At 40.8% G+C, this 18,771-nt stretch overlaps 1 protein-coding gene across 2 annotated transcripts in view; it reads left to right on the top strand.

Annotated features, from left to right (window-relative positions):
* Positions 1-18,570, top strand: part of KDM4B (lysine demethylase 4B) — a 90,145-nt gene extending 71,575 nt beyond the window's left edge. For both annotated transcript variants that reach the window (XM_067312589.1, XM_013942695.2), the window contains 8 exons: positions 1,881-1,957; positions 2,154-2,209; positions 2,733-2,841; positions 8,619-8,804; positions 8,897-9,061; positions 9,874-9,993; positions 13,341-13,433; positions 15,463-18,570. In XM_067312589.1, the coding sequence (XP_067168690.1) occupies positions 1,881-1,957; positions 2,154-2,209; positions 2,733-2,841; positions 8,619-8,804; positions 8,897-9,061; positions 9,874-9,993; positions 13,341-13,433; positions 15,463-15,648 (992 nt within the window). In that variant the 3' untranslated portion in view covers positions 15,649-18,570. The remainder of the gene's footprint in view (positions 1-1,880; positions 1,958-2,153; positions 2,210-2,732; positions 2,842-8,618; positions 8,805-8,896; positions 9,062-9,873; positions 9,994-13,340; positions 13,434-15,462) is intronic.
* Positions 18,571-18,771: the final 201 nt, after the last annotated feature.

The raw sequence follows: 18,771 nt of genomic DNA, 5'->3' as shown, positions 1-18,771 counted from the left end.
TGGTCATTTCAGGCTAATAAGAGTGTATGGTGCAGAGTGAGTGCGAGGATAAAGCCTTTCTGAGGATACTTTCTTACTTCGCAAGCTGTGGTCTTTGTAGCAATCAGACCAGAGATGCTCCATCTCGTACATCTGTATGTCTTCAGTAGACTGGTGTATCGAAATGGTTTCGGTGGCCAAACTCTGATTTAGGAAGAGCGATGTGGGCAAAGTGGTGTTAATCTGCAGTCTCAGACAGGGTGCAGGGCACTCTGCGTTTTGTTTTAGCCGTGCTAGGCCCTTGAGGATAGGATTTAACTTTGGCGTTCCAGCCTGGTGTGGTCTCGAGGGGCTGGTTGTTTTCTTGTCGCTGCACTTCTGGGCTGCGATATCCGTTTGACGTTGCTGCCGAGAATCCGTTTGGCTTTACTCTAGGATTGCAATGTTCAGGTGTATTTTGGCTAACCTGGCAGCGTGCTGTGAAGCCATTTGGCAGTCTGCGTGTTAAAATTTCATTTGGAAGTGCCCTCGTCCAGCTGTGATAGGTTGTGACAACAGTGAAGTACATACAGAGAAGCCATCTTCTGCGAAGGCTTTTGCAGTACTGACAATACCTGTAAAAAGGGTGTATTTTGCTCGTTTCTTTAGGCTCTTTGACACAGGAGAATCTGGAGTTCAGTGAGCCTGACTGCTTCTCCTCTCATATCCTACGTCCACCTAGCTGGGACTTGAGGCAAGAAATCAGTGCTGAAATTTCAGCCTGCTTCACACAGCTTTGAGCTCCAGCAGTATTTTAATTAAGGGTGTCCGTTTCTGTTTTGGTTCAGTTTCCAGAACAGATTTTTTAGACTCGGTGCCTCTATCCCTTTTCTAGGTTTGGGGTTGAATCTGCTTTCTTGATTTGCCAGATGATAAAAAGAGATTTCAAGTATGGAAGACAGCTATGGATCTATATTATTGACTTTTTTTTTTTTTGACATAATGTTTATCTGGTTAAGTGGCTGATTTTTATAAGTCAGGATATCATGGCAACCTCAGTGTTTCCTGAATATCTTCTTTTTAGTTTATTTAACACTCAAATTACTGAACTAATTTCCTCTCCAGCTGAAAATTTACATTCAGTCCTGCTAGGATAGGTTAAGGCCATGGAATGAACTTTGTGTTAGCTAGGATGCTGCCAGCAATTTGTGATAGCCATGTTTAATTTACTGTTGCTGTATTGGCTTTATTGCAAGCTTGGAGACATGGCATAGATCCAATTTTTCAGACGTATTTATATGCCTTCTGCCCATTGTCTTCAGTGGCAAACCTCAGTGCCTTTTAAAGAATTCTAAGGGCTTTTTTGTCTTATTCTTCTGTCTTTATAATGGGAATAATACCACATTGCTATTTTGGTGCTGCAGAGAATAAACAGGTAGGAGAATTTGGTACTTATATTATGGTAATCGATGCTCCATGAAGTCAAGTGTTTCTCGCACTTTCTTTTACCTAAAGTTAATATTGGTTTAGATATTGTTAAGTGAAAATATGGGAAATGAATGATTTTAATTTCATTGCAATATTACTGGGTTTCTCCTTCTTTATAATACCACTTAGCAAACGTGAGTGCTTCGATCATGCTAAAATTCAGTGGTCTTAACTGTTAATAACACGTGAGTTGATTCCAGTTTTTGTCTGAAGGATGAAAGTACTGCTATGGTAGTCCTTTTTAAGACCTGCCAGTCCCAAATTCCCCCCGCTGGGGTGACTTTCTTATGACCTTTGTCTGAGCTTAGACTGTTAAATATGGTTATTCAAATGCTACGCTTCAGTTCAGAAGCATCTTTGAAATCAACAGTCAACAAATCAATATTACATACGTGTTAGCAAAACTCTGAAGGGAATAACCTGATTTCTTTCAGGCTGTTATGGAATACGTCCTGATTTGGTGAATGAAAGTTGGTCTTGTTCACGGTGCTCGGCCGGTGCGTGGGCAGCGGTAAGCATCTGCTCTTCTGGAGACACAAGAAAACTTATTGTGGGGATTAGATACTTCAACGGAGATGGGTGGTGGGAGTGAACAGTTTGTCTGTGTGTCCCAGAGGTAGCATAGTTGGTTTTGGGGAACGGCAGGCAGTCTAGGAGCCCCTCGGTTACCTTTTCAGTCCAGCTCTGAAGTAGTTTTGTTACTACAGGAATGTTGCCTGTGTAATCTCAGGGGAGGAGCTCTTCAGATGACCACTGATGGGCGGTAAGTGGTGTTCTTAAATATTTTGTGCTTCCATACTGCTTCTAATATTCTAGTGTTGAGTTTGGTTTTGATGCTCAGCGTAACATCTAGTTTTGGCAGTATGGACATAACTGCCACTCACTGAATTGGCAGGGCGAGCTCCAATAGCTCTGCTGTCTTACACTCTGGACCAGACTTTTCAACAGCAGAAGTGCTGTGGCTCTGAGCACTGTTAAATTCGGTTGATTCTCAGAGAAAAATCTTTTCAGAGATCGTTTAGCATCATGCAGATGCATAAGAAAGGAATTTGATCCCTGTTGTTCTAGAGACCTTTATCTTATGCAACCATGATTAACAGTCGGTTTGTAATGTTGCCAAGGCTGCCAAGCACCATAAATGTGCTTCAAAACTGTAGATGAGGGAGTCGGAGAAATGTTAACTGCCCTCTTGAGTGTTTCATAAATATACTATAGATTTAAAGAGAAAATTCAAATAATGGCAGACTCTGATGTCTCTCTCTTTTTTTTTTTTTTTTTTTCTTCAGGTGGGTCCATATAATCTGTGCTATTGCTGTTCCTGAGGCCCGTTTTCTCAACGTAATAGAGCGTCATCCTGTGGATATCAGTGCTATTCCGGAGCAAAGATGGAAGCTGGTAGGCATCTCTTGTCTTTGTGTAGCATATGTTGGTGAATACGAGCAAAGAAAAGATCTTTAACTAGAAAGAAAAATACTGCACATTGTATGAAATCATAAAGCAGCAGAGATTGGAGATGATGTTCTTGCTGTTATTTCCCACAAACACAGCAGGGAGCAGTATCATTTGGGTGTCTTCTGCGGTACTATCTCAGAGCTTTGACATACAAACAAGTTGTGATTACCTGATCTGCCTTTGCTCTCTAGGAGTGTGCTCTTACGCTGTGCAGAGCCTACCATGCTTACCCACTGCTCAGTCAGGTCTAAGCTACCCAAAAGCCTCATTTATTGAAAGTACTGCACAGCAACAGCATGAAGGGAGATGGTAACTAGAAAGAAGCTGATACGTGCTGACTTGCTAATTTGTAATTTGATTTGGCTTTCCTTAAAATGTTTCTTTGTCCAGGAAATCTCTTTTAGAAATGAATAAACATTTCTTTGTGACCATGACTGTAAGGTGAGACTCCGTAAAGATCTTAAAAGTCCAGTTACAACTTGTTATTTAGTTGCAAATAGCCTCATCTGAGGGATTAGTAATGGATGATTCATTAGCTCAGACCAATTAATCTTCATGTTAGTTAATGCCCCATCACTGTAGTGTGTTATTGCAAAATAAATTGTGCTTTTGTGGCTTTTTTCATACAGAAGTCAGCTGGGCTGTCACTTGGGAGTGGGGTATGGGGGAAGGTGATGTTAGCAGTGATACATTGGCTAGCATTGATGTATTTGTTAACTGTGCAGCTATTTAGTGCTGGCAGTCCAGCCAGGGCCTGCATGAGAGATTAGGAAGAATCTCTGTCTGCTTCTAGAGTTATTTCTCTGTTGTGCAAATGGGTTTTGTACACAAATGTGAATGTAAAAAGCATTCATTATTCAGGTGGAGTGATGGAGCAGTGTGATGTGAGAGTGATAAATCCTGCAGCACTGGTTCTTTATGGATCGTCTGACATTTCCAGCATGCATCCTCTTCATTACCAGCACTTGCAACGATGAACTAAAAATCCTTTTACACAAGACTCACTTGTATTGCTTAATGGAGCTTCACAAGGAAACATTATGACTTAATTTTTTAACTCTTCTGTGGCTACCTTACGATTCCATAGAACCAGATTCTGTATTAATTTATGTGAAACTGTTGCTGCATTTTGTTCTGAAGCATTGGCTATTCCATCCAAAACCTCTACGCAGACCTGCTACACAGCTTGCTTTTTCATTCCTGAGTTAAAGCTTGATAGTTTTGTTGATTTCTTCAGTGCTACGTTCCATTCGCACCTCAGGTTTTCTTCATATCTCATGAAAGGTAGAGAATTTATATATTTAGTGCCTTAAGTTACACAGCCAAGCGATGTGATTTCCAGGCACCTATTCCTTCTGTTGGAGTTAGCAAGAAGTTCGCGATTCTCGTAAAAGCCTGGCTTTAAGTACTTGTCTTGGAAAGCGTTATCTCTTGAATGTCACTGCACACTGCTTCATCGTCATCAGAATAACTTTTCCCGTTGGCTGTTGGAGGTGCAGTGCTGAACTTGTGTTTAATTTATGTCAAGATTGTTCATTACTCTGCCGGTAGGCGATGCTGGCTAGTCTGAGTGTCTTGGGACACAGGTACAGGTCTTGGGCTTCCGTCAGTGTGATCCCTTCAGAAAATGTCTGCGTCCCCCTAGAGCTGGTACAGCTGTTAGGAAGTCAAGAGTAAACTTTCAGCCTCGTTACTCTGTGTTCAAGAACATCATCAGGTATTAACCATCATATTTAGACTGATTGCAAAAATCTATATTGGTCTTTACTGGTGAATGCCCTTATGGTATGTACCATTGATGTCTCTTGAAAACAGCTTGTTGGTGTTGTCACTAATATGTGATGTGGCTTAGGAGTGGAGTTTGTTGCAGGAAAGAAAAAATAAATTATTTTGAGCTGAAACTTGAAATGAGTTTGAGAGTTATGAACTGGGCAAATATATATAAAAAAAAATCCTTTTGGGCAGGAGAATGTAAAGGCAGTGGCACTTCTACCAGCAGAAATAGTGTAGTGTGTGGAGAAGTACAGAGGAAACACATCTATGAGCCATCAGAAAGAGTTTTAGCATCCTTAATAGTGAGGAATTTTCAGGTAATTCATGGAGCAAATGAGGGAGTCTAGAGGAGTTTGAGAGTGGGGTTTTTTTTGTTTGTTTTCTGGAGCTGTTTAGCAACATTTAGGAAAATAAACTGAAGGGGGCTAAAAGAGGTGGTGGGGTGGGATCTCATGGTTGTGGCAATGTTGGAGTTGATGTTGTGCTAGCTAGAATTGGAGAGGTGGCCTGTATCACTGAAACATGATGGAGCGGAAGAGAAAAAATGTGAGAGTTGTGAGTAGTTCAAGTAAATGGATGAAGGTAATGAAGGAAAGAGGGTATAGATTATCTCTGATTATTTTTGCTTTTTTTTTTTTTTTTTTTTTTTTTTTTTTTTTTTTTTTAATATTTGCATTGTTTTAAGTTACAGAGGGAGGACTGACATGGTCAAAGAGCTTCAGTGACCTGTCTGAAGAGTATCCCCTGGTCTGCAAGCATGCCCCAGGCCTCCCCTTTAGAGCATAGACTTTTCAGTTCATTTGTGTGCACTGCATCATTTTTACGAATGCAGCTCGCGTGCTTCCTGATTAATGGTGCATTATGGACCTCTGTGGGTAAATTATTTATGACGTGGAAATTTGGAATAATTAGCTGTCATTCCGTAGTAGAGTAAATGAATTGTAGTGTTCGTCATGCAGGAGACAGCCCATTTCTTACTCTCGGCAGTGATCTGATTCTCTGGTGTGCATTTATTGTGAAGATTTTCCTCCCGTGCTTTAGATCTTCTCTCTTTCTGCTACCTCCCCTCCTTCAGAAAATTTCCATTAAGTCTGGTGTGTGCTTCTTTGCTGTAACACTTAGCACTGGTAGTTCTGTCCCATCTCCCACACGTCTAGCCCTTTGACTTCTTCACCCTTTCCACCATCTTCTACGTTTCAGTCTCACTGTAGCTCACGTTTTTCTTTATCCTTTGTTCATGTTTGCTCTGAATATTCCTTTTGCGTAGCTCCTTTGCCTGTTGTGAGGAATTTCTCTGCCTCTAGGGTGTCATTAGATGCATGTTAATCCTTCAGGCTTGGAAGAATCCTGTTTGCATCAAGAAGAGGAGATTCCTGAGATTCGAGGGTTAATGCTCCCTTGAGAGGCAGTATTGAGCACACTGTATATCAGCACTTGTCCCTGCTGGCGAGAGAATTGGGTATTGACAGTTTAATAATGAGATCTCATTGCTATTGACTTGCTTTCAGTGCCGTATTCCTACTGTGCACTTTGCTGTGGTGCTTATCTAGCTTTTGAACATGGTTTACAAAGCGATAAAAGCATAGCTTATTAAATACTAAAAACTACATTCTGGCAACACTAGGGCCCTGACTTTGAATTTCCTGGCTTTTGTTAGTTTAAGTAAAAAGGCCAAATTAATCTTTGGTGTAAACATTGACTTCAGTTAATTCACAAGAAATGAATTTGACATATTTCATATGCATGTGGGACAGACCCTGGTCAAGGAGCGGGTAGGAAGAAGGCATCTCCTTTTCTCTTGCATGTTTTGCTCTGGAGGAAAAGCAAAATAGTCTTTGGGGAAGCAACAGTCTTTTATTTGTCTTGGCAGGGTGTTGTACCTAGTACAGAGGGCCCTGGCTCTTAGCTAGGTCCCTGTGTACTCTGATAACACAAATAAAACATAATATTGAAATTTGGCAATGCTTATTTTGCATTTACTGGATAGTTTACGATATGTTACTGCTCTTAATACTTTTGAGGATGCGCTTTTAAGGTAGCTCAAATCTAGAAGGAGAATGAATTTGGGCTTCTGGGAGTTGTCTAGGCTTATTGTGTGATCTTGGGCAGCTTACATTACATCGCTAATCCCGGGGGATGCAGTAATTCATACTGATCTCACAATTTAGGTCATGAGTTTTGTAACATTGCTTACTTTGAGCGCTGCTTTAATGGGAATGAGGTAAACAAGAAAGGCAGTGGAGCCTGGAAGAGGGGAAGAAAGACTCGGATATCAGATGCTGCAGAGAGAGAAAAAGAATCTGTCACTCATAGTATCATAGTATATTTATAGGACATTTATATTTAGATGAGCGGATGGATTGGGAAGGCAGTCAAGCTTGGGGGGAGTAGCTGTAGCAAACCAATGTAGTGTGTTTTAGAGACAGTAACCTAGAAATGGGCACTAAAAATCACTGCTTTTCCCTGTTCCCCTCCTTACATATGGAGATTTTCTCTATAATAATTAAATTCCATTGCTGTATAGTCAGATTCATGGGCATATAATATCTCCCAGGATTTTGTTTATATGAGCTGTTTGAAACGGTGCCATTCATTCTAACAAGTAGTATGCATGTTCTTTGTCTCCATGTGTGATACTCGTTTTTCCTTGATTTGCCGTGTCTAAGCCTCAGGTAAGGTAAGGTCCTGCCGTCCATCAGTGACAGCTTCACTAGACTTAAAGATGTTAAAAGCTAAAAATGGTGTTGCCAAATAGTTCCCTGGAGTATTATGCGAGTGAAGTGCCCAATTTAAGTCCCTTTTTAGATCGGGATTCTCAAAATCTGGTGTTCTGTATTCCTGAGGGGCTGGAAACAAGAATTTGGTGCTGTCAGGGAAGGAGGAAATATGTCTTGTTTCCCACTGACACCTAATGCTCACTTCCAAGTCTACGGGGCCATAAGGCTTATGATTTTTAAAACTACTTATTTGGGGGCTTTGAAAAACTGTTTTAGATCTGTTTTAAAATCTGTCATGCATCTTAGTTCCTTTGCTGTCTCCATTAAGTGCTGTCTAATTGGGTTAGGGTAATAAATAGATCTACTTTGCAGAAAAACATTCTAAAAAACACTGAAAGATTTCATCCCCCCCCCCCCCCCCCCGAATTCTGATGTTTGGTACAATGGAACAACTTTTGTTTTGGTATGATCTTTTCTATTTGCAAAACAGTGACTGAGTTATCTAACGTAGCTAATCCAACATGGATACCAATAAAACTTCTACAGTTGTGTGTGTAAAAGAAACATGTAATATTTTGTTTGATTAGGTAAAATATTCCATTAGACCTAATAGGTATAATGTTCTATTAAATTTAATAGAACATAATATTGCACAGGCATCCTGTGTTCTGTTCTGTCCAAAAGTGCAAATATTTTCTAGCATTGTGAAGATCCGGCTGCTGTTTGAATTGAGATGCATTTTATAAATCTAAGGAGGATGTGTATTAAGCCACAGCAATTCTATCACAATACTGATCAATGTATGTTGATCTGTTATGTCCTCCCTTTCTCCCAGTCCTCCAGTGAACACAGTCTGAAATTGGATTCAGGTCGTCTTCAGTGTTCAGCATGGTTCTGGAGGACTGGATTACCGAGAGATGGGTGGGAGTCTAAAATACTGTCATGTACGTGGGGAGTGATAAGTTAGCATCTGCTGTAGTTGCTTGGCTCATGAGTGATTCTAGGCCAGCACATATAAGTGAACAAGCGATTCCAGAAGTATTTGACTTAACCTTATAGCAGGAAACATCCCCTCTTCTGGCTGTGGGTTCTGGGCTCTAAGTACTAGCGATGTAGACTTTTCTGCCATGTCAGGTAACAAGGTGTCAATATGTTGCGTTAAAGCTGTTGCTGACTTTGTCCTTGCTTGATGTTGACCCACTGTGTTTTATTTTTATTTTTATTTTCCAGAAATGTGTGTACTGTCGGAAGCGAATGAAGAAAGTGTCTGGTGCCTGCATCCAGTGCTCGTACGAGCACTGCTCCACCTCCTTCCACGTGACCTGCGCGCACGCTGCCGGCGTACCCATGGAACCAGACGACTGGCCCTATGTCGTGTCCATCACTTGCTTCAAACACAAAGCAGCTAACTACAGTGTAAGGCTGCTTTTGTGGAACGGTTTCCCTGAGCCTGTATTTCTGCCCCGGTTTTTGTGATTGCCAATTATTCCCTTTTCTCTCCGCCACAGATCCCGTTTCGAAGGGAAGTAACCCTTGGACAGACTGTGATCACAAAGAACCGGAATGGACTCTACTACAGATGTAAAGTGATTGGCATGACAACGCAGACTTTCTATGAAGTAAACTTTGATGATGGTTCCTACAGCGACAACGTTTACCCAGAAAGCATTACTGTAAGCAGCTCTCTGTGGAGACTATTGCAGTTATAGATGAGTATAAAGCATAAAATGCACGTTCCTTCTGTGTGCGTTGGGGCAGAACAACAAAGTAAAACTTAAAAAAAAAAAAAAAAAAAAAAAAAAAAACTTAAAAAAAAAAAACAAAGTTGCTGCTTGCATAGCAAAACACGTACTGTTCTTCATTACTTTCCTTCTTGTTTATGATTTGATCTTATTTTGGACTTCTGTTCTTTACAAAGATGTGCTGTTACTATGTGCAGATGACTTGACAGAAAGCAATGTTTGTTTTAAGTTGCATCCTGTTTGTTTTGGGGTTTTTTTGGTTGAATAATCTCTTATTTTCCCACTGACAAGTCTGATTCATGGGGAGAGCGGATTATCTGTGAACAGTTCTGGTTCAAGATTGGAAATGCTCTTAATAGAGAGAACATACACGAATCTTGACAAGTCAACCTTTTCTGTATTCTCTCTCCCTGACTATGCCATTGATTCACTGTGTGAAACGGAGCAGGTTACCCCACTTGTTTCTGTTGCTATAGGAGATTCAGTGGTTTGGGATTTGAAATAAATTTCCTAGAGCTGAGTACTATCACCAGAAGTAGGTGCAAGAATTTATTTCTGTTCTCTCTGTGGTTAATGGTTTTGTTTGAGATGACTGCAAGTAATCACAAGTGTAGAAACTTCTTATAGTCAATTATAGTGTTATGTAGCAACCTTCTTGAGTAGTGATTGTAACAGACCTCTTGAACTAGTTCTTGAGCTTTATTCATGTCGGTTGTCTGACCTCCTTCACTGTATCTCTTCAGAGCAGGGATTGCATCCAACTGGGACCCCCTCCAGAGGGTGAGTTGGTTCAACTGCAGTGGACAGACGGAATCATCTATAAGGCCAAGTTTATTGCAGCCCAGATCAGTCAGATTTATCAGGTAGGTATAGAAGATTTCCCATGTACCTCATGTCAGCGTGTCTGATTGTTACACGAATTCTATAGCTCACTAATGCTAAAGGCTTGCTCTGTTCATGAAGAGAGAATTTGCCTTCCGAAATCAATACTGCTGCTAGTCTGAAGAGAAATACAGTGTTAAAATAAGATCAGGGCTAAAGGTTTTCTGTGGCAGAATGTGGATGTATGGATAGATACACCATATGTCTATGCTATATCTGCTTTTAAAATAAAAAATAGATTTGCAGTTTCCCTTATGGTGGAAAACACTCCCAGTTTTTTGTTTATGGTTGTGTGGTTTCCAGCTGGAGAGGAGAAATAAAGGTTAGTAAACCAACAGGATCTCTTAAAGCCCATACAGGATTATTTGGCATGAAGTACCTTTCCTCTTGAAAGTAAACAGCTTTATGAAGACAAAGAAACAACTCTTATTTAAAGACATCTTAGTCTCTGAAAGCTGTCTCAATTAAAAATCGAACCTTTCCCTTGCCCTGTAGCAAGTGTTCCCTCACTGAGTATTTGCCAGTATCGGGAAGCTTCTAAGCAGGAACTTTCTGCTAACAGAGGATGTGTTGAGGCCATTCGCCTCCACTGTGGGAGAAGAGTTTTATGGCTGATGGCTCAGCTTTGTTAGTGGAATACTGAAAAACAGCTCTGGTCTCACCCAGGTCAGAAGTGACCTAATCAGACTGCTCTCCGATGGCTATTCTATGGCTTGCGCTAAATGAGCTCACGACCTGCAGTTCCCCGTGAGTCGGTATCTACATAATTAAAACTTTCCTTGACAATTTGAAAGAAAGTGAGGGAAAGGCTGGGTCAGGAGACTACTTCAGGGGGGAAATAATCTTCTGGTCATGGGAAGGTACTTGGCAGAGGAGCAGCAGCATGTGGGAATAATGTCCTGCTGCTGCTGTGTGAGGAATTAGAAGCCTTCAACATCTAGTCTCATAACACTCTCACCATCTCCATTTTAAGGAGAAAAAAGTAGCAGCCTGTTCTTTTTTTTTTTTCTTGTCTTGGATTCCATTCCACAGAAAGGATTTTGGTTGTGGAAGGTCATAATAATCAGCAAAGGAAGATTTAATCTGGTACACAGCGTCAGCATTTCAGCACAGAAGGTTTTATAAGATGCACTACATTCATTTGATTAAATCTCTATTAAGCGATTCCAAGAAGTTGAAAATTATGGGGATTTGGAAAGTGGACTTTGTGCATAGCCTTTTGAAAAACACATGCTGGAATGGAGTTTACAAAGGACTGTTATGTTAACGAGGTTGACCTCTCTGGACGATTGTAGAAGGCAGAGGAAATCCCAAATCTTGTGTTTGTTTGAAAGAGGGATCTTGTTTCCATTCTTTCTATACAGAATATTTCATATCTGTGTGCAAAAGAGCACAATAGTCCATGTTGACAGTTAACAGTCTTTTTGGCGTGTATAATGGATGTTAACTGCTTCAGAGAAGACAGGATTTGAGGTGACCCTGGTTATAAATAAGTACAATATATAGTTCCATAAAGATCTATTTTTATGCATGCTTTCCAGTTTAATCACAGTATAGGAAATTGTCATTGATTTCTCAAAAGGAAAATAATTTGAAATAGGCAATTCCACTGATAGTGCCAGATGACAGAAAAATATGCGTGAAAGAGTACAAGTCTGTGTTTTTCAAATCAAGCAGTTACCTATAAGTAAATCTCTTTTCCATGGGGAAAATGGCCTGAATAGCTTTCCACATTGGTTTCCTATGCCAACACTTTTTCCCATTATTACGATGCATCTCTTTGTCTGTTTTGGAATAGGATTATATTTAACAACACAGAGGCAGTTCTGGTATAAATAAGTGTGTTCACAGGAAGCTAGCCTGGATTGGCTTTTGCATTTTAAATTTGCCCTGTCTTATTTTGCAGTAGCTTCCCAGTTCAAGCCTCTAAACCTCTATTTTGTGTGCTAAGATTGGACGTGCATATTTTTTTAAAAAATTGAGCCCAAATGACTGTCTCCTAACTTGCTGGAACGTGTGTTGTAACAGGGGCTTAACCTAACTATCAATAATTTGGAACTTTAATAAACAAGATCCAGCAAGTCTTTTTGTGATAGCTTAAGATGTTACCACACTCAGCTGCCAAATCCACCCTTCTGCTAGAAGCAGAGTGCGCATAGGGGGAATGGCAGAAGGGGTTCATGTTCCCTTCTGACTCTGTTATGGTGGTGGTGATGTGCAAAACCGAAGGATAAATGGGAGCAGTAACATCTTAAACCACCTCAGCAAGGCTCAGAAGAGCTCCTCTTTCAAAGCCCGTTCTCCCACCTGCGTAGCTGTTAGAGCTGCTGGATGTTGCTTGGTTAGGAGACCTCAGTAAGCATTGCTGTCCTTGCACAGCTGAAAGACCTCGGCAGCGCGGGAGAAGCAGGGTTCAGAACACCGATGCTTTCTTCCTGCTGAATTTGTCCAGTCTAAACCTGATATCCCATATTAAACTGTGTTGCGTGTTTTTCTGAATTATCCAGGAAAGCATAATAAGTCTTGAGCAAAGAAAATGAGATTCTCTTAAAAACTTTTAATGGTTTTAACATTTTTATATGCACACTTTCATGAATAAACATTCCTGTAGCATCTGATGCATAATTCATGATATAATCAGCGCTTAGCGAAAAAGGTTTGACGTGAGGAGTTACCAGTCTTTTTTTGTACCTGGCTGATTATTACTGCTTGTTAAAACACAAATATATTTTAGTAGCTGGTGTTGTTCCTTATGACGTCTAAAAATGCTTTGTTTAAGATGAAAGAAATTTGCATTACCACATGGGCCCAAATACAGGACTACCTTTTATTACAAGTGAAAAGCTTTCTTTTTTCAGGGTTTGAAACAAAAATCAGTAGAAATGTCTAGTGCTCTGGCAGGGATGGGAAGAAGAGGTGTTGGTCCAGATGTAGTATAGCTGTTTTAGGATCCCTGGGAGCCCTGGCTGCAACCGCATGGAGCTGATAAGACAGGATTGCCTGAGCAGCGCTGAAGCCTCGTCCTTTTGGGGGATGAATGCCCTTAGCACAGCGCAGGGATTTGCAAAGGGCTCGTATGATGGCAATCCTAGATCCGTGCAGCGCTGAGGATGGTGCACCATCCACGGGAGCTGAGCTCCGATGTCTCCCAGGCATTCCTGTCCTCAGCAGCTACAGCTGCGCTGCCTGGCTCAGCCAGAGGCAATGCTTGGCATAGCCTGGGCCCGTTAAGGGGCTGTGCTTGCCATAATCCGTGAATAGATGACTGCTCAGGTACTGTATATACGTAGAGGTCATCTACTTATGTCATCTTCTTATATACCTGCAGGTGGAGTTTGAAGATGGTTCCCAACTAATGGTAAAGCGTGGTGATATTTATACCTTGGAGGAAGAGCTTCCTAAGAGAGTGAAGTCTCGCCTGGTGAGTATCAGTAACAGAAGCAATAAAATGGCTGTGGCTTGCAGTACTTATTCACATTTTCTCAACGTATTGTTTTGATATTAGGTGAAAAGCAGTGTCCGCTTTCTGCGGTTGTGAAATCTCAAGTTGTTCACGAAACACATAGAGTTAAAGAAATCCTTGATGTAAATACTTGAGAAGTATTTAAATGATTCTCCCTTTCACGAGTTCAGACTTGATTTTTGTGTTCTCTGGTTAAGAGAATATGTTCATATCACTTTACACCCTGTAATATACAAATTTAGTCATACAGACTGCCATTCTGTTTGAATACTGCCTTTCATCAGTCAGGTGAATTGGCCTACAGCTAAGTGGTTTCTAGAGAACTGATTAGCAGCACAGGACCAGACCTCTGTTTCTTATCAAATAGGAGATTTACAACATAGCTTTTATCTATAAAACTCTCATCTAAAAGAATAACCTGTCTTTAACTGCATAAAACTGAATTATTCAGCCTAGAAAATACGAAGGACTTATTTCATAGCTTTTTTGTAGCTCCAGATTTGCTGGGTGTTTTCAGACCTTTGACCTTTTAAAGCCATCTCATTTAAACAAATGATGAATTTGGATTCCATGCCAGTGGAGAATGCAGTTCTCCTCTTCATTCTGAATATCTGTAATGTCAGCTACTGCATGACAGGGATGGATCCGCAAAATTAATCTGTGGTAAGGTGGTGCGGTTTTGTCTCTTTTAAGAGAAAAGGTCCAGGTCTCAACCTTTCGTTAAGGGTATATGAATTTCCATGCCAAGTGAAGCCAGTGATTCACTGAGCCCTGTCTTTCCGTGGCCACTAGCACAAGTGGGAGATGCGCACCCTCAGAAGTGGCCTAGCAACAGGCAGTTATGTGGAGCAACTGATGGCGGTTTGGAGGAAAAATTTGTTGGTTTATGCATGAAATCTTTAAAGCTTTTACCCCCAAAACATTTGCAAAATGCTTACAATCTTCGTAATGTGGCTCTGGATGGTTTCTCTGACTACGTTTATTTTTTTTTGGGGGGGGGGGGGCTCAATAAGCCTCAATTATGCCTTGTGGCATAAATTTTATGGGTTAATAATGCAAAGAAGCATCCTGTTCTGATTCCTAGGTACATGATAGTTCCAGTAGATAGATGATGTACACAATAGTTCCAGTTTATTTAAACTTGTCCAATAATGAAGGCAATGTGTTGGAGCCCTGAAATACAGAAACTGGAGAGAAATAGTCTCACTGCAGTGGAGATCGTCAGGCTTTATAACTCTTCCAGAGAAAGAGGAATGCATAATGGAAAGTGAATAAAAAGTTTCAAGTCTGGTTGAAAACTAAGATTCTTCTTATGTACCTTATGTACCTTCTGCTGCCAGAAGTGTTAGACTATACTCCATGGAAGTGATGCTCACAGTGCTTTAATGCAGAACAGCTGAACAAAAGAACAAAGCAGTAGGAGATAATTTCTTCCACTCCATGGAAGTGACGCTCACAGTGCTTTAATGCAGAACAGCTGAACAAAAGAACAAAGCTGTAGGAGATAATTTCTACCAAGAAATGCATCTCTCTTGACAGTGTAAGAGCAGTATGAACAGCAGCAATCATTTGTGCAGTGATCTTGACCCCAGACGCTTTCTTTGGGCTTCTTTTAATGACATCAGGGAAGCCCCGATTTCCTGTGTGCCTTCTGCTAGGAGTGAATAACCTGAAGAGACGGAGGAGGATAGGAATAAACAGTGAATTGGCAAGGCAGGAGTTGAAGTGAAAGATGCTCTGATACAGAAGGTGGCTGACTTGAGGGTTTCTCTTTCCAGTCAGGTTTCAGAAGCCCAGAGATTTTTCTTTCAGCCTTGTGCTTTGCATGTCTTGGAGTTCACTTTTTTTGCTGCAGAAATACTCTACCAAATTGTTCACTGCCTCGTTATCCCTGCTGCCTTGTTAAGCAGGTGTGCTCAACAGTTTGCGCACGTATCTCTGTTTTCCTGCTGTGCCTCTAATGATTGTATTTTCATGTCTCCTGCAGTCCCTCAGCACTGGGGCCCCTCAGGAAGATGTATTTTCGGGAGATGAAGTGAGACCAGCCAAGCGCCCCCGGTTGGGAAATTCCAGGAATCCTGAAGATTATGGACAAAACCCAGATTACTTGGCCTTTATGGAGAGCCTGTTGCAGACACAGTACCAGCCTGGAACTCAGAGCAACATGTTTTAACCAGGATTCATTAAATACAACATTAACCCTTTTCAACCCTGCGGAAAAATAACTAGGAAACTGTGGAGCAGAAGACCAGCCTGGTACAATAGCCTGCTGTGAATTCCTTTCATCTATTTTTGGTTTGGACTGCAATAAAATCCTGTCTGGCTACATGCTACCTCTACTTTGCCAGACTTGTTGCTGACCAATAGAATAGGGAACTTAAGACCCCTTCAGACAGCATTTCACATGGAGACTTTGGAAGAGTTTATACTAATGGAGCTCCATGACTAGCTCCTTTTTATAAGGCTTGGAAAGGGTTAAAATTTGACAAAAATGACTTTTTAATCCATGTCAAACTCTTTTGTCTTTAAAGGTGCTATTTCATTGACTACTGAAGCAGCCTTTGGAATTGTGATTTCTGTACATATAAGTCACCTTTGTGAAGTTTTCTATAAATGAGCATTATTAAAAAAAAAATGCAAACAAAAAATAGGAAAATGGAAGTTTCCACAAACATTTTTCTAGATTATGGCTTTAAAACAGAAAATGAATAAAATCCTCCCCGCCACCCCCAAATGAAATGTGACTAATACTACAACGGGGAGAGCAAGAGCAGGTGTCCTGGGAAGTCCGGGGTTCTTTTTTGTAAAGAAACACTATCTTCTTTGTAATCTGGGGAAGATGGGGAAAGAAATATTTCATAGCTGGGATGTTTCTTACAGGTAGTTCTGTTTAAAGACATGTGATAGATGCGCTCATTTCTGCCATGTCACCAGGAAGGGACTTAGGGAAGAAACGGCCAGGTTTTGGTCCTTCTTGTCTTCTTCCTTCCCCATCTTTGCCATCACAGTTGCTTTCTAGTTAAAAATCAGCATGGCTTTCAGTTAAAATACACCACTCGGTTTTGGCAAGTGTTCTGTTGCTGCTTCTTGTGTTAGCTCCTTTACGAGCCATTCCCCTTCCCCACTGCAGACTAGAGCAGAAGGGACTGTTCTGCGCTCTGGTAGGCCTGTCTCCCATAGGAACCTTTTTCTTTGTTTCCTTTTTTTTTTTTCTTTTTTTTCTTTTTTTTTTTTTTTTTGAGTTGTGCTCCTTACAGTTGTGAGAATCATTCCATGACAGAAGCCTGAGAGGTGTTTGTATGTTTGTTTTTTTTTTCTTTTATCCTATTAAAGAAGAAATTCCCCAAACATCTTTGTTGTGACATCCTTTACTTGAGTAAAGACTGAGCCTTTGAGATATTTCTGGGGAAGAGGAATGCAAGCCCTTCATTTGATTGGACTCAGTTTGCTGAGGACTGAACGAGTATTAAAGGCAAAAATAAATCCTGAAGTATTGAGTGGGCAGCTCCCACCTGAACACTTGAAAATCACCTCCGGTTGAAGAGCTGTTATGGAACAGTGTTTTGTAGAAGAGCCTGGTCCAAAACCCTACTGAAGTCACTGGAAAGTCTTCCACTTTCTTTGGAGGATTTTTACCCGTTCAGAGGGAAAGAAAAAGTGCAGCCCTAGTGCAGAGTTGTGAAGGGGGACGTGGCCTTGAGAACATCTGGGTGAAGGGGGGACAAGGGTACGTCATACCACTCGCCTAAATGTCTTGGCCTGGCAGAAGCCACCGTGAGATAGCAGAGCTATCCAGAATGCTGCACAGCAATCTTTTCCACTTAATTCCCTGAAATTACTGGACAGCAAAGAACTGTATTCTTTCTATTTTTCTTCTTTTTTTAATTTTTTTTCTTAAGCCCCCTTGCAAGGTGGTCGTTGTTCTGTGGAGAGGTTTTTAAGCAAGGATATAGTTGGATCTTTAAGGGAATAAGTGGGAAGGATTTGTGGGGTAGCAGATGGTAGATAACCATCGAGACTCTTAAGATGCTAATTAAACTGTCCGAGTGAAAGAGTGGAAACAGAAAAAAGCAATTTTTGGTTTTGGGGTTTGGCTCTCCCTTGAGAGAGTTGGAGTTCCCTTTATTCCTTTCCTGCCTCTGCTATGGGTTACTTTGTGTGTGCGTGTCTGTGCGCGTGTGCACGCGTGCGCGTTTATGAGTTTGAAACAGGGTTTTTCTTATTTCTGAGTTCTGGCGTTTTCAATAGGTGTCTCCAAAAATAAAAAGCAAACTGCGAGACTAATAAAAGTTTTTAAAATTGGCAAGTTCTTAAAAGCCTGGGTTGATGTGTCGTTCGGCGAGAAGAGTTAGTACCTAGGTGAACCTCTTTCTTTCATTTGCTGCTGTACCTCTGTAGCAGTTACTCCTACATAGCTGTCTCCTGTCGGTTAAGACATGATTTAGCAGAAACCTTGCTTGTAAAAAAGAAAGAGAATGGATGTTTTATCGGTTGCCAGGCCACAGAGAAATATTTAAAACAATCGAAAGAGAATTTAAACGGCAGAGGATTTTTTTTGGAGGGGCAGGGGCAGGGTGGGATGGGACGGGTGGTTGTGAGCAATGGGGAATTTCCTCTGCATGTTAAAGTCCTGACTGAAATAGCACCATTACTGTATTCATATGTAGTACCTTTTTAAAATACTATTTATATTGTAAAAACAAAGTGTGTTTCCTCACCCCATATGCAGATGATGAGTTATGTTTAAAAGTGAATCTGGAACTGTAGAATGCCCTTCCTTGTTGCTGGGGTTTTCCTTTTTTTTGGTTTATTTTTAAATCCTCCTTTTTGGTTTAGGAATGACTTGTGCAGATTATCTATAATGACCATGTTGATGGCCTCTGTGCATCAGACTATTGCAAAGGAAACAGGAAATGCACATTCTTCCCTCCCCTTCCTCCAGTGAAATATATTTGTAAGTGTCTGATTATGTGCTATAAAAATATTGATTTTTTTTTTTCCCTAGATTAAGGATGTGATGTATTTTTTGCATATTTTTTTCTCTGCCTCTAGGTTCATAATGAATTAAAGGCTGTTGAGCACTTCAGAATTACAATTTTTGGGGGGTTGAAGTCTCTTCATTTCTAAGTTTAAAGTCTTTTGCACTGCAGGAGGAGAAAGCGCCCAGGTCTGGTTGGTAAAGCTGGCTGATAAACTGAGCCAAGAGAAGCAGAGACTGATAAACAGGAACCTTGTCTTCTCCTTCCTTTCTGTGAACCATGCAGGAGAAGGTCTGTCATTGCACCCCTTCCCAAAA

The sequence above is a fragment of the Apteryx mantelli genome, chromosome 30 (assembly GCF_036417845.1).
Source record: "Apteryx mantelli isolate bAptMan1 chromosome 30, bAptMan1.hap1, whole genome shotgun sequence".
Lineage (NCBI taxonomy): Eukaryota > Metazoa > Chordata > Aves > Apterygiformes > Apterygidae > Apteryx > Apteryx mantelli.
Note: the sequence above shows the minus strand (reverse complement) of the source record. Positions and strands in the feature narration are given on the sequence as shown.